At 46.5% G+C, this 13,263-nt stretch overlaps 2 protein-coding genes across 5 annotated transcripts; both read right to left on the reverse strand.

Moving 5' to 3' along the window:
- Positions 1-447: 447 nt before the first annotated feature.
- LSM10 (LSM10, U7 small nuclear RNA associated) lies at positions 448-1,829 on the reverse strand. 3 transcript variants are annotated; one of them, XM_080567437.1, is made up of 2 exons: positions 1,737-1,829; positions 448-1,033 (listed from the first exon to the last, which is right to left on the reverse strand). In XM_080567437.1, the coding sequence occupies exon 2, from the start codon at positions 1,024-1,026 to the stop codon at positions 655-657; it is 372 nt and encodes a 123-aa protein (XP_080423563.1). In that variant the 5' UTR covers positions 1,027-1,033; positions 1,737-1,829; the 3' UTR covers positions 448-654. The 3 variants fall into 3 exon arrangements, with proteins under 3 accessions (XP_080423563.1, XP_080423561.1, XP_080423562.1); XM_080567435.1 differs by having other exon boundaries at positions 1,638-1,743; XM_080567436.1 differs by lacking the exon at positions 1,737-1,829 and adding an exon at positions 1,638-1,726 and having other exon boundaries at positions 448-1,119.
- OSCP1 (organic solute carrier partner 1) lies at positions 1,823-12,991 on the reverse strand. Of its 2 annotated transcripts, XM_080567399.1 has the most exons (11): positions 12,838-12,991; positions 11,030-11,059; positions 7,410-7,564; positions 6,554-6,721; positions 5,919-5,999; positions 5,188-5,291; positions 4,691-4,819; positions 4,070-4,139; positions 3,382-3,521; positions 2,616-2,679; positions 1,823-1,967 (listed from the first exon to the last, which is right to left on the reverse strand). In XM_080567399.1, the coding sequence occupies exons 1-11, from the start codon at positions 12,947-12,949 to the stop codon at positions 1,851-1,853; spliced, it is 1,170 nt and encodes a 389-aa protein (XP_080423525.1). In that variant the 5' UTR covers positions 12,950-12,991; the 3' UTR covers positions 1,823-1,850. The 2 variants fall into 2 exon arrangements, with proteins under 2 accessions (XP_080423525.1, XP_080423526.1); XM_080567400.1 differs by lacking the exon at positions 11,030-11,059 and having other exon boundaries at positions 12,838-12,985.
- Positions 12,992-13,263: the final 272 nt, after the last annotated feature.

Consider the following 13,263-nt stretch of genomic DNA (forward strand, 5'->3'; position numbering starts at 1 on the left):
AGATGGCGTCCGAAGGGAGGGGGCGGGGCTCAGTGGGAAGGGCGGCGGTGATTGGGCGAGCGATGTGATTGGCAGGTGGGAAAAGATGCGGGGGGGGTGGCTGGAGGGAGGCAGGCTGCGATTGGTCGAGGACCGACTGCTGATTGGCTGAAGCGCAGTGACTCCCTCAGCCGATTGGCTGCGCTGGCATCAAAGGCTGGCCGGCGAGGGGCTGGTGGTCACGGGGGAGCTGGGATCGCGCTGCGATTGGTGGGGAGGCGGGGCTTCCGCGCTGCCGCCCGTTGCCATGGCAACCCCGCGGCCTTAGCGCCCGGCCGGGGCCTACCCCGGGACTGGGCCCCAGGCGAAGCCTCCGGGGCGCGAGGCCCGGCTGGGCCGGGGGGGGGAGCGCCGGGGCCCGGCGAGGCCAGGCCAGGTCATCCCCAAGGAGCACCACGGAGCCAGGCCTTGTGGCCAAAAGGGCTTTGTTTGGGGGCTGGGGACCATCAAGTGCCCAGCACCAGTGCATCAATCACCAACATTCGTTACACAGCCTCACACCCCAATTAACGGCTGATCATTAAACAGCCTCACACCTCACGGTCCCTGGCCGAGGTGCGGATGTGGTCCCCGTGTCCCTCCACAGCCCCAGGTCCGTGCCGGGCAGCAGGGTGCTCACTTGTGCTTGGCGCGGGGGAACTCCCTGCGGCCCTTGTCGCGGCCGCCGAAGTAGCGGACGCGGTGGATGAGCTCCAGCTGCCGCTCGATGGTGGCCCTGATGTCCACCTGGTCGGGGATGTGGACGTAGCGCACGTTCCTGCCGGTCACGAAGAGCTCGTCCAGGTGGGACTCGGCCCCCCGCCGGTCGGTGAAGGTCACCTCGGCCAGGCGCATGTTCATGAAGGCGTCCACGTTGGTGACGCGCCCCGTGGCCGTGCTCTCGTCGCGGAGGTCCACGGTGGTGACGTGGCCTTGCAGGCCCTGCAGCAGGATGACCAGGCTGTTCTCGGCGATGGTGCGCTCCTTGACCGAGTGGCTGACCTCCATGGCGCGGCTGAGGGGCAGGGAGACGCCGCACTGTGCCCCACCAGCACCCAAGGGCTCTGGGACAGGCCACCTGCCCCAAGCCACCAGCACGTGCTGTGGTGCAGCCCTGGGTTCAAGTCACCCTCCTCGCCTTGCACACTTGTGCACGCACAAGCCTGGCACGCTAACCTGCACCTTGACCCTCTCCCACCACCCTCTTGCACTCCCCCCTGCCCACCACCCCTTGCACACGTGGGTGCTCGCTGCCGCCTCCTCCCCTTGCACACCCACCTGCACGCTGCCCATCTCCAACCAGCCATGCACACCCCCTGCCCCCTTCCCACTCAAGTCCCCCTGTGCCCCCTCCCACTCGCACCCCCTGTGCCCACTCTTCCCACTCGCCCCCCTCGCACCCCCCATGCCCCCTTCCCACTCGCGTCCCCTGTACCCCCTCCCACCGGCATCCCGTGCCCCCTTTCCCCTTACACCCCCCGTCCCCTTGTACCCTCCCGTTCCCCCTTCCCTCTCGCTCCCAGTCGCCCCTTTACCCTCTCCCCCCGTGTCCCCTTGCACCCCCCCATGTCCCCTTCCCACTCGCACCCCCCCGTTCCCCCTCCCTCCCCCCCACTCACCCCCACGCCGCCCCCGGCCGCTCCCGCTCCGCGTGCGCCCCCCCCGTGCTCGGCGCCTCCTCCCAGCGCCCTCCTCCCCTCCCTCCGTCCCTCCCTCACCTCCCCGCGGCGGCCCCGCGTCCCCCCCGCAGGAAGGCGCAGCCCCAGCCCCGTCCCCGCCCCGCAGCGTGGCTCGGAGGCAGGGCTGGAAAGAGCGCGTTTAATGCGCGCCGCTCACAGCCCGTCCATCAGCGCCAGCAGGTCCTCGCCTTTGCCCGAGCTCGCCGGGCTCGGCTCCGCCACCTCCAGCTCGCCCGCGATGCGGGCCAGCTCCGCCCGGAGCCCCGGGTCCTGCGCGGGGACACGGGTCGGGAACTGCTCGCCAGCCTCACGGGGTGGTGGCTCGCTCTAACGGGCTGGGGGCTGAGGTCTCGTAGCGAGCAGTGATCACAGAATCACAGCATCATGAGGGTTGGAAAAGCCCTCCAACATCACCTAGTCCAACCGCCCCCTACCACCCCCATCACCCGCTGACCATGTCCCCAAGCCCCACGTCCAACCTCTCCTTGAACACCCCCAGGGACGGTGACTCCACCACCTCCCTGGGCAACCCGTCCCAACGCCTGACCGCTCTTTCTGAGAAGAAATGTCTCCTCATTTCCAGCCTGAGCCTCCCCTGGCACAACATGAGGCCATTCCCTCTGGTCCTATCCCTGGTTACCTGTGAGAAGAGGCCGACCCCCAGCTCCCCACACCTCCCTTTCAGGCGGTTGTAGCAAGCAACAAGGTCTCCCCTGAGCCTCTGCTCCTCCAGACTAAACAACCCCAATTAGCAAATCCACAGGCTTAGCAGAAAATACTGCCATCACTGATTTATAAGCTTAACCAAAATAAATAATAATTAAAAAAAAAGTATTTCTTTAAAGTTACTACGATGGGTAAAAGTAATTACTTAGCAAGGAGAGAATGAGTCAAAGATGTGAAACGCACTGTACGTACCTGAGTGGCTTGTATGTTAACAACCTTGTAAGATAACTCCTCTGGTCTCGTCAGTGCTGCCTGTCTTGATTAAAAATATGAAGAGTGCTTAACCCCACGATGACATACAAGGGATAAACAGAGTAATGAGCTTCCTATAGACGTGAAGTTTAGACAGCATTCCTATTTCTGCTAAGGAAATTCATATACTGATCCCAGTCTTGAAACTTATCCCTGCTTTGGATTTTTTATACTAACTGTAGAACAGTGGGACTAACTTTGTAGTTCGGAATAAAAGCAGACAAATGCATTCTGCAGGAACCACGTAACAGAACTCTCACTACCCTTATGCTCCCTGCCAGAAGGAGGCTGCAGTGTTTGTGCCCATCAGGCTTATCACCTCCAACCAGTTCAGATACATAACTTATCTCTGAAATGAGCATCTGGGGGAGAGGAGAGCTAAAGGGATGCATCTGTTCTGTGGGACGGAACCTAAGCCCAGATCGTCACCTGCTGGTGACTGACTTTCTCATGTGAAGGCAGTGCAAGACCCTGCTTTACAGGAGATGCACTAGTAACAAATCACTCTCTCCTTCCTGATAGTCTTAAAAATGGCCAGACAAACTGTTCCTCTTTTGTTCCTGCAGGGACTATCTGGACCAGGATAAGAAAATACTGAAAAAATTGGTGTTCTGTCCCTGAAGCTGTCAAGGGCCGGCCTCAGTCTCCAGGACTGTCCACATGGCACTTAATCACAAACCCCAGACGAAAAACAGCTTGAGCATACTCTTCCTCCTCGTCTGTTGTGAATAAATTCAGTCGAAATCCTGTCTCACTGCCACCAGGTTTCTTGATATCCAGACCTCCCAAGAGCCTAGCCAAAAAGTTCAGTTCTTCTTTAGCAAGAGGGTTAGGGGCCACATTCTCCTGCGGAAAACAGAAATGGGTTCAGCGGTCAGACTACCAGGAAAACTAGGGCTAAAAGCATTTGTGTGTCCTGGTATTACATAAATGTTCTTCAGAGTGTCATATATACATTTCTGTATTGTTAGTGTTACAGATTGCACAGGTAAGTCATAAATATCAGTTACACATTTAAAATGTTTGCTTGAATATACAGACCTAGGACAAGATAGTTTTCCAGCTAAATTGGTGGCTGAGAAGTCAGTAAAATCAGCTTCCTGTTTTCGGAAGAAAATAAAATAGGAAGTAACATTTCAGTACACCACCGCATAAGCCTGTGCGTAAAATTCTTTACGAAAACATTCTCACGGCCTAGTTCAAAAGGGGCCAGGGAGAACTGCTGAGGACTAGAGAGGAACAAGTAAACAGGTTTCCCTGAAGTTATCCTGTAAGCGTAGACTGAAAAGATAGTTACTGTTTACTTGAGAAAGGAGGCGAGCAAAAGAGAAGATAGCACAGACTGCTGCTGAGGTCACGAATTTAACCAGTGACAGAATCAGAAGGACACTAACCTTCGCATGGGATGCCAAGTTTTTGGATGATCCTGACATGTGTGTCTCTACTGGCCGACTAACACTGTACCTAGAGAAAAAAAACACACAAGGAAAAGCAACCTGTTACTTGTATGTGATGCAAAAACAGAAGGGAGCAGTACAGGACCTAAATTTTTTTCAGAATATTTTTATGAAGACTCTAAATTACAGAAATGAGAAGTTACGGGTCAGTTTTATGGAGTATTATAGCATTAAAACATATAAGTGACAAAACTGTATGAAAGAACATTACTGTCTCTTATTCTGAGAATGAAAAAATTATCTAAGTCAAACGTGAAGGAAAAAAAGGATTTCTTGAATGCTGTTAAATTTAAATTACATTTCACAGAATATGCAGTACCAGATGAAAACGCTCTGTAAAGCTCTACTGTAGACATGAATCAAACTTTTGCTCTTTTCCACAGCTCTTTTGAACACATTTATCCACACACGTTTTGTATCAGGTAATCGCTTTGTAAAGCAGTCAAGCTGATAACAGCCAAAGAGGTAAAAATAAACAAGACCAAAGATGTGCTTCTGAACAAATCCATAATCATCAGTGTTTACTACATGTTTCTATGTAGGACAAAAACGACTTACATATTTGTTCCAAGTTTGAGGACTCTGTCTCCATAGAGATCAAAAGACCCTTCCCTTTGTGGAGTAATGTAATTTCCATCAGTGGTGAACTCGGTTCTTTTAACTTCATCTCCATTACGATTATAAATCCTTAAAAACAAGCCATCATTGAAACATGTTTAATAGTTCTATTACTGATGTTCAGTACTGACTTCCTTTGCTTACTGTACAAGTATCACTATTCTGTATGCTGGTAAGTGCCTATTTTAGAGAATAAATGCCTAATAGCTGACTTACTGGAGTAGGGAATGCCAGAAACATGCTTAGCGTTTCATTGCCAAGTGACTTAAACCCAAATCTTGCCATATAAATGACACTTACTGGAGGTTCAGCTCTCCATGCAACATGAGTGACAGTCTAAGCATGATTCCCATTAGACCTCTGGGACTAATAGTTCTTTCTGAGCAGCCATACATGCAAGGCACTGCAAACAGTATAAGCAGGGGTTCAGAATTCACCTGATGAGTCCTGGAACTTCTGTACCCCATGGAACAGGGCCTGAGATTGGCAGCACAAAGCGACCATTAGAGTTTTGGACTTTATCCTTCAGAAAGATAGAGACCTGCAAAAGAATATCCCGTTCTCTAGAAAATCAGTTAAATATCTTCTGATCTGAGTTCTCTGAAGTCTGACCTTGCAGCCTTCCTGCTTAGATTAGGATCGGTTTCCTAGAGATTTTGATATACATAAACATTCTGATACGGAGGATGGGCACACTGATGAAACATCAAAAAAAAAAAAGCGTACTCTTTATGCACTTGAGTATGATCAATTTATTTACAGAACATCAAGGCCCATAGCCTCAAGCTTGAGGTTCTCAGTTTCACATCAAGCTTCTACTAAAAATAAAAACCTATCTATCTACTAGCAGATATTCTTTCAGATTTGTGAAACTTGAAACTAATGAAAACCTGAATCAGGAGTTACTCTATATAGTCACCTCTGAAATAAACAGGTAATCATGGGTAATTTTTTTCCAGAATATTTTAGAATTATTGGGTGTTACTGTAGTAGATGCGCTCAGTTTGTTAAATTTTGAAGACTGAAATTACAAGCACATCAAGATGACTAAAAAGCATGAGTAACAAAACCCAACTCTTTATCATGAACTTATTACACGATATGTTCATATTCTAACCACAGTCAAACTTCCTTCTGTTCTTACTGTCTACTTGTATTGGATTCTTACCCTTATGTGCATGTCCTGAAAAAAAAGGAGGAGTGTTTGCCTGATCAGCTGAAATTCACCAGCAGACAGACAGCCATACACCTGAAAAAGAAAAAACACAGGAAGACTTTGTAAGAGTACCATGCCCCACCAAGTTAAAGGTGGAAACAAGCCTATCAGAATACTGCTGGCCAAAGCCAGTACATGTGTGGCAGAGGAAGAGGAAAATAATTATGGGGAGCTGCTGATCAGCATCAGTAGTTGTTATCAGGGACTAAGAGCCTGATTTAATTTCTGCTGAAGTCAGTGGAGACTTTGATCAGGCTGAATAAGCAACATACTGATTTAAAGGGGGCAAGCATGAAAAATTTATGTTGTAAACAACTCCATCTCCAGAAGTCCCTGGGAACCATTTCATGACTTCCCAGAACTTTCAACATTTTAAGGAAAGATCCCTTTCAGTGGGATCCTCCTGTTCTTTGTACAAAGAATTACAGCAGTTACATGAGCAAAAGTTCTCTGAGGCTAAGAACCCATCAAGCTCCACGCTTGATGTGCCACTTCCTGATGCAGTATTTAGTCTCTAAGATCAGCTTGACAGAGGAAAAAAACCTTCAAACAAGAGCATGTTCCACCATTTTTCTAGGGACTCTTACTTCGATCAGCTGTCGAAAAGTTTCATCCACCTGGTTCAGAATGCCAGGGGAATCGCGAATGAAATCCTTGATTGCATCCAGGTGATTGAACGTGACCAGCAGAATGTCTTTGGGCCGAGGACACAGCAGGACTTGGTATTTGAAAGCCATAGTCATAAGGTCATACAGCTGCAAAATAACAAGGGAGAAATTTGGGTTCCATCACAACACAGACAGCAACACCACTTAGATAATTTCATGTGGGTTTTAGATGCTTTTTTTTTTTTCTTTTAGCACCTGCCTGCAGGTAAGGAGAACCATTTCAGCTTTGTTTCCTACGAAAATAAGACTTCTAAAATCACATTGTCATCCCTCCTGCTGGCCTCTCAGACTACTGACAATTTCAACAACATTGACACCAGGGTAGAGGTCTCACAGGTAGTCAAGTTCCTATAATTATTATTATCATTATTTTCCAGAAAATTGACCACTGGATATACTGTTGGCAGGTAAAAATTCTTACACCTGCAACTGCAAAATAATGAGCATCAATACAGAAATATATATATATACAAAAATATATTTACACAACATATGTATAGGCTTTTAATATATATATAAACATTCTTATAAAGAATGCTTCCTGAACCTTTTAAACTCAAACTTTAATTAAACACAAAACCAAGTATTTCTGCTTAAGGTGATGAATTATCTGGTACTACCATGGATTTCTGCAAAGTTTTCTTGGCTTAGAGCCATTTTTACAAAGAAAACAAATGGAAAGAGGTCTGTTACAAAATGCTTCAAAATTAGAGTAACTTGTGAAGAGCAGCATTAAAGTGCAGCACAGTCAGGACCAGACAGATTGTCTTCTTACCTTATCCATGCTTGCCTGGTTCAGCCTCATGATTGAAGCATGAGCTAGCCGGTCATACACCGTTCTCAGAGCCTTCTTGGAGTAGAGTTCCTGTGGTTTAAACAGCTCTTCCATAAATTTTTTATTGAACATGGTTGTGATGATGTCATTCATAACTGTAAAGACAGAGAGCCTCGGTTGTTTGCCTCACAAACACAGCGTTCGCCTAATTCATTCCACACGTGGACACCGACAGCTGTGAGGGCTCACAGAACGCTTACCTGTAAAAACCAGGTACGTAGCCACAAAAGGAAAAGCAAGGAAGAGCACTTTGTCATTTTGACATTTTCTCAATGCCACATTGGTCTCAGCAAGCAGCATGTTCCTGCTGGCTGTCCCCAGAGGCAGAAATGTGTTTGAGCTGCAGACAACAAACTTTGTTTTCCAACGGGAATAACGCTGGTTTTGTTGCCTTGTTTTTGCAGCAATGGCTAGCACTTTCCCCTTTTAAAATAATTCTGTTTACAGGCTACTCTGACAGGTATTATCTATAAAAGCTACAGTTCTGCTTCCTAAGAAGACTGTTTTGCATCAGTCTGCATTTTTTTTTTGAAATAAATAAACCATAGCTATCGGTTCTCTTTTTAGCCTTTGACACTATTTTTTCCTTCTAAACAGAAGCTCCTGACTGATTCAAAGCTCCTTGAAGTACTTGTGTGAAACGGATTAGGACTGACAAGTATTTAAGGAAGCATTTATAACAGTGGGGTCTGTGGCAAGGCCATCCAGGGCTCTTAACACAATAACCTCTGAGGATATTAGAGCAGCCCAAAGGCTGAGAACTCTACACTTCCTGATTAGTGCTTCATTTTTAAGCGTTAATTTAGGCATGGAATTGTTACATAACCTACTCGAGAATACCTGGAGACCAGGAATACTGAATATAAGGGTTATGCTCTGGTTAACAAGCTTTGAATGCAAAGAAGATAGAAAACGTCTTTGTCTCAAGCAGACACCTTTGCTTTCCTGCTGGATTTGATACTTTTATCATACACCTGATACAGAGTTATCGTAATTTTTTTTTCCTATCCAAAAATGTTGAAAAAAGTGTCAATTTCAATTTACAAGGATAATTGTACAAGCATGAATTTCCCTAAGCAGATGACTGTTACTGAAGCTTGTAATGAGAGCTAACTCTTATAGATTAGAAAAATCTCAAGGGAAGGGGAAAAAAAAAAAAGAAAGAGAAGTTGATGTTCCAGTCACTTCATCTTTTCTTGGATGATTAATGCCTGGGGAATGTTGCTAGGTGTGTAATAGATGCTGAGCACTTGGACGGTGGCAGCTGTTTTCTGGAAGGCAAGTGCCTTCTGAAGCGATTCTCTCCTCTTGTTTAAAGCTGATGCTGACAGGTTTTCTCCTGTACGTGTTACGGTGGGGTATGCATTTCAGCATCCCTTGCACTGTAACGTAACACAGCTCACTTTCTTGTTTTAAGTACTCCAACCAACAGAGATGGGCCTCACCTCAGCTCAGCTTCTGAGCAGCACGGATTACAAATACACCTCCCTACAAATGGAAAAAAAAATCCCTCCTCTTCCACCCTTTTCAAATAAACTGTCCATAAAACAACCCCTACTTGCAGTCTTAGGCAAAAATCCTCACTTTTTTTCAGTGGAGAAAATCAAACACAACGTATTAGCATAAATTTGATTTTGCAAGTAATCAGTTGTGACAAAAATAAGAACTTTTGTCCTATACTGCTATCACAAAAAATATCTTTAAGTTGTCCACATGTTGTCTGTACAAAGGCTTCTCCTCCATCTTAAGAGAGTCTCTAATAACCAAAACTGTCAGGAGACAATACCACTGTACGCAGACAGTAGCTGGTAGATATTCATAATGAAATCATGATCTACGTTAACCACACACCAAGCCTTACATAAATTATCATCCAGAATTAAAACCTCCTGTATTGGCTATGAAAAGAACTGAGAAAGACAAAAAAAAAAAAATCAAGGTAAAGGCCAAATCTCACAAGGTACACTTGATAATGACAGAGCAAAGATCTCAGAGCCCAGGTAGTCCCTGAGAACATACTTACACCGTTCTCACAATGGAAAATAACAAAGAAAGGAGTGTTAGCTCAGGGATAATGGCACGCCAAGCAACATAGCATAAAAGCAGTTTAGCAGAGAGGGATTTCATCAACTGGGAAGGGGAGAGGGAAACCAAGTATAGACAATGCGATGACAAAAGAGAAGCCAAGGATTTACGGTGGTTTTGGCCTGCATGTGTCATGTCACCGGTGACATACACATTTCAACGCCTAGCGCGCTGTAACGGAACATGGCTCATATGCATGACATGAGACTTCACGTCTGGGTTGTGCTCATGCTTCTCCAAGTACATTCAAGGCAGCGAAGGGAACTTTATGAGTTCATAGGTTCATTGTTCATAAGGTCAAAAGCAGGCAAACCTAGTTGTCTGGCTTTATCAGCAGCAACAGACTGGCGGCTGCTCTTTGGTAACTTTTCAGAGATCGTCCTAAGAGCAGCGCTCACAAAGCTGTCTTTTCTCACAAGGAGAAGTTGATTGGTCAACACAAGACCTGTCTCTGTGCCTTTACCATCTGAATATGATAAAGCAGGATTTTATAAAACTTATCTCCATTTAGGGTGTGATAAAAGAGAGGAGAAATGTGGAATCTTTTATGCTTCTGAGATATTAAATGCTGGAAAAAACAAATTATTGGAAACAGCACCTAATGGTAGCAAAAAAGCAGCAAACTCCAGGGTATCACATTGGTAAACATTCAAAACCTACAAATGACTTATTTTGAAAAAAGGAAATCATAACCCTGATCTCTCTTAAAAAAGGCCTGCTTAAAGAGACACTGGAAGTTCTACTCACGTCCGCCTAGCAGAAAAAAGTGATAGTTTAAGAGATTTATTTTCTCATCCAGCTACTTACTGTACCCCTGTTCTGGAGGCTACCATTTCAAGGCAGAGCCCAGGAGGAAATCACGCTCTCACCTTAGCTCTCCACTGCAAAACCTCAGCTCAAACCCACCTTCAGCGATAATTTAAGTCAAGGTGAGTTTGTCTGGAGTGTGGGAACCTGCTCCTTTGTGATCAGTCTGCTGCAAGGGTGGCAAACCACTAGCAGGGGTGGATAAGCAGCTAGGATGCAAATGTCTGGAGTTACCCATCAAAACCCTGAATGGTAAATTAGAAGTTATCACAGAGAAATGCACTGTACATAATATTCCTGCCTTTAAGCAGAAAAAAAAAATCACAATGCTTGCGTAATTATATGCTTGCATTGCTAGATGTTAGCAAAATCCAAACATCATTCTGGTTAGAAGGACCGCTATGAGAAAACGTTATCGTCTATTTATAGATATTGCCTTGATTAAATTAACGAAGAGGCTACTTTTGAAGCCACTAGATTTTGAGATATTGCCTATTTTTGTAAGATCTATAGTTAAAGTGCTTTTTAACAGGTGAAAAATATTATTCAACCTTGACACCATCACTAGAGGGCTGCAGGAACAGCATACAGTGTGTTCACGTACAACGAGCCTCATGTGTGCATGTAGTGGTGTTCGTCTACTGCATGCAGCTAGAAGGTTACAGTACCTCGTTTCCTGTCCACATCTGTCCATTCATCTACACGAAGCATATAAAACAAAAACATCAGTTCAAGAAGTAAGAACAAGAGTTTCAAGAATAAAAGAAATAAAGAAAAAAAAAATCTAACTAATGGACTTGGATTTTTCTCATCAGCAATCTGTGCTTACCAAGAAAGAACTCTTCTGTTACTTGACATCTTTCACTTTCAATTAATACACAAAAGATGAAACCTTGCCCTCCCCTTGGAAAAAAACCTGTTGCTTCAATGGAGCTAAAATTTTACCCTTGATTTTACCCTTAGCGTGTTTTGCATTTAGCTTGGATTTTTTTCAGCTGTTTTTTTGCACTTATAAATGAACAATATTTTGGTGAACAGTTTTAAGCATCAGCAACACCTCAGTGAAGACCGCACCACATCTCAGTAAAATTAAAGCCCATTTTTTTTAGAAAGACAGAAATAGATGCATGGATAAACTGGTACAGATCTAATTCAACCGCTCAGATATTCCACTGTACATAACTAAATGTAGTTTAAGCTATAAACTGAGAACTGTACGAACAGCAGCAGGGAAATAAACTCACGGCAGATCACTGAAGACAAATACGAATAATTAAAAATTGTATTGCTGCAAGGAAACCTTTGGTATTGCTTCAAAGTTCTTATTCTGGTTGCAAAGAAATCTGGTCATCCCGAAACATTTCAGGGCCTGTATTGAGATGCTCAGATCCTGAGCTACTGCGATTCCAAAAGCACGTGTCTGCAGCACTAACTTGCAACGCAAGTATAGAAATACTGAAATCTGTTCCAGTTTCTGTGTTATCTGTGTGCATTTCACAAATACCTGCAAGCAGTCATTACAACAGAAACTTCATGAAAGTAGTTTAACTCAAATGGCTTTATTTTAAGAGAAGAAAACCACACAGGACTCATTCCTGTGGCAGAGCAATGAAACTTGTAAGGAAACCACTTCCCCAGGGCTTCTTTCAGTGGCAGGCACTGCGATGTTCTATTACTTTTCAAGCATCCTTCCAGTAACATCATGACAGGTATATCTGCATTAATTCCTGTATTATTAAGAGAATCATTACCAAAAAACTGACCGCATGCTTGCACACTATTAAGGAACCACAGATCTCTTTGATGGAGCACTGAAAGCGATGATACTTTGGGAGAAGCCTGCGAAGCCCTGAGCAATGCTCCACCTACAGCAGTGTGGCTCCTTGCTGATTACCTCTAGCACCCGGCCTCTTCTCGAGCATGTCCAGAGAAGGGCTACGAGGCTGGTGAAGGGCCTGGAGCACAAGTCCTGTGAGGAGCGGCTGAGGGAACTGGGGGGGTTTGGTCTGGAGAAGAGGAGGCTCAGGGCAGACCTCATTGCTCTCTGCAACTGCCTGAAAGGGAGGTGTGGGGAGCTGGGGTCGGCCTCTTCTCACAGGTAACCAGGGATAGGACCAGAGGGAACGGCCTCCAGTTGTGCCAGGGGAGGTTCAGGCTGGAAATGAGGAGACATTTCTTCTCAGAAAGAGCGGTCAGGCGTTGGGACGGGTTGCCCAGGGAGGTGGTGGAGTCACCGTCCCCGGGGGTGTTCAAGGAGAGGTTGGATGTGGGGCTTTGGGGCATGGTTAGTGGGTGATGGTGGTAGGGGGCCGTTGGGCCAGGTGATCCTGGAGCTCTTTTCCAACCCTAATGACCCTAGGACCGTATGGGATCCCCTCACACCCTGCCCCTCGCAGCTCCGTCCTCACAAAGCCGGACACGGGGCTCCGGAAAGGGTCTCCGCGTTGCCGACCCCCCGGCCCCAGCCCCGGCTCACCTTTGCGGGCCTTCTCTCCGGGGATGCTCTGGGCGCGGAGCCGCTGGTCCAGGATGTAGAGCATCTCGCCGCCCAGGTTGAGGAACAGCAGCGGCAGCGCCCGGCCCGACATGGCGCCCGCCCCCCCCCTCACAGCCGCCGCCGCCGCCAGGCAACGGCCGGGCCAATGGCGTGGCGCCGTGTTGGCATGTCCCCCCCCGCCACAGTGTGATACCACGACTTAAAAACTAATTAAATTGTAATAACTGATTAATTGTAGTCATTTCCTCGCCAAATTTAAGTCTTTGTGACGGGATTAAAAATCATCTTGCCTCAGTTCAGCACGCAGGCAACCCCGGCACGCGTCCACGCGACAGCTGAGGGGAACTCGGGGCTGTTTTATCGAACGCTGCCAGCGGGCGCCACTTTACTCGTAATTACTTAGTT

This window comes from Anser brachyrhynchus (genome assembly GCF_964034855.1).
Source record: "Anser brachyrhynchus genome assembly, chromosome: 24".
Lineage (NCBI taxonomy): Eukaryota > Metazoa > Chordata > Aves > Anseriformes > Anatidae > Anser > Anser brachyrhynchus.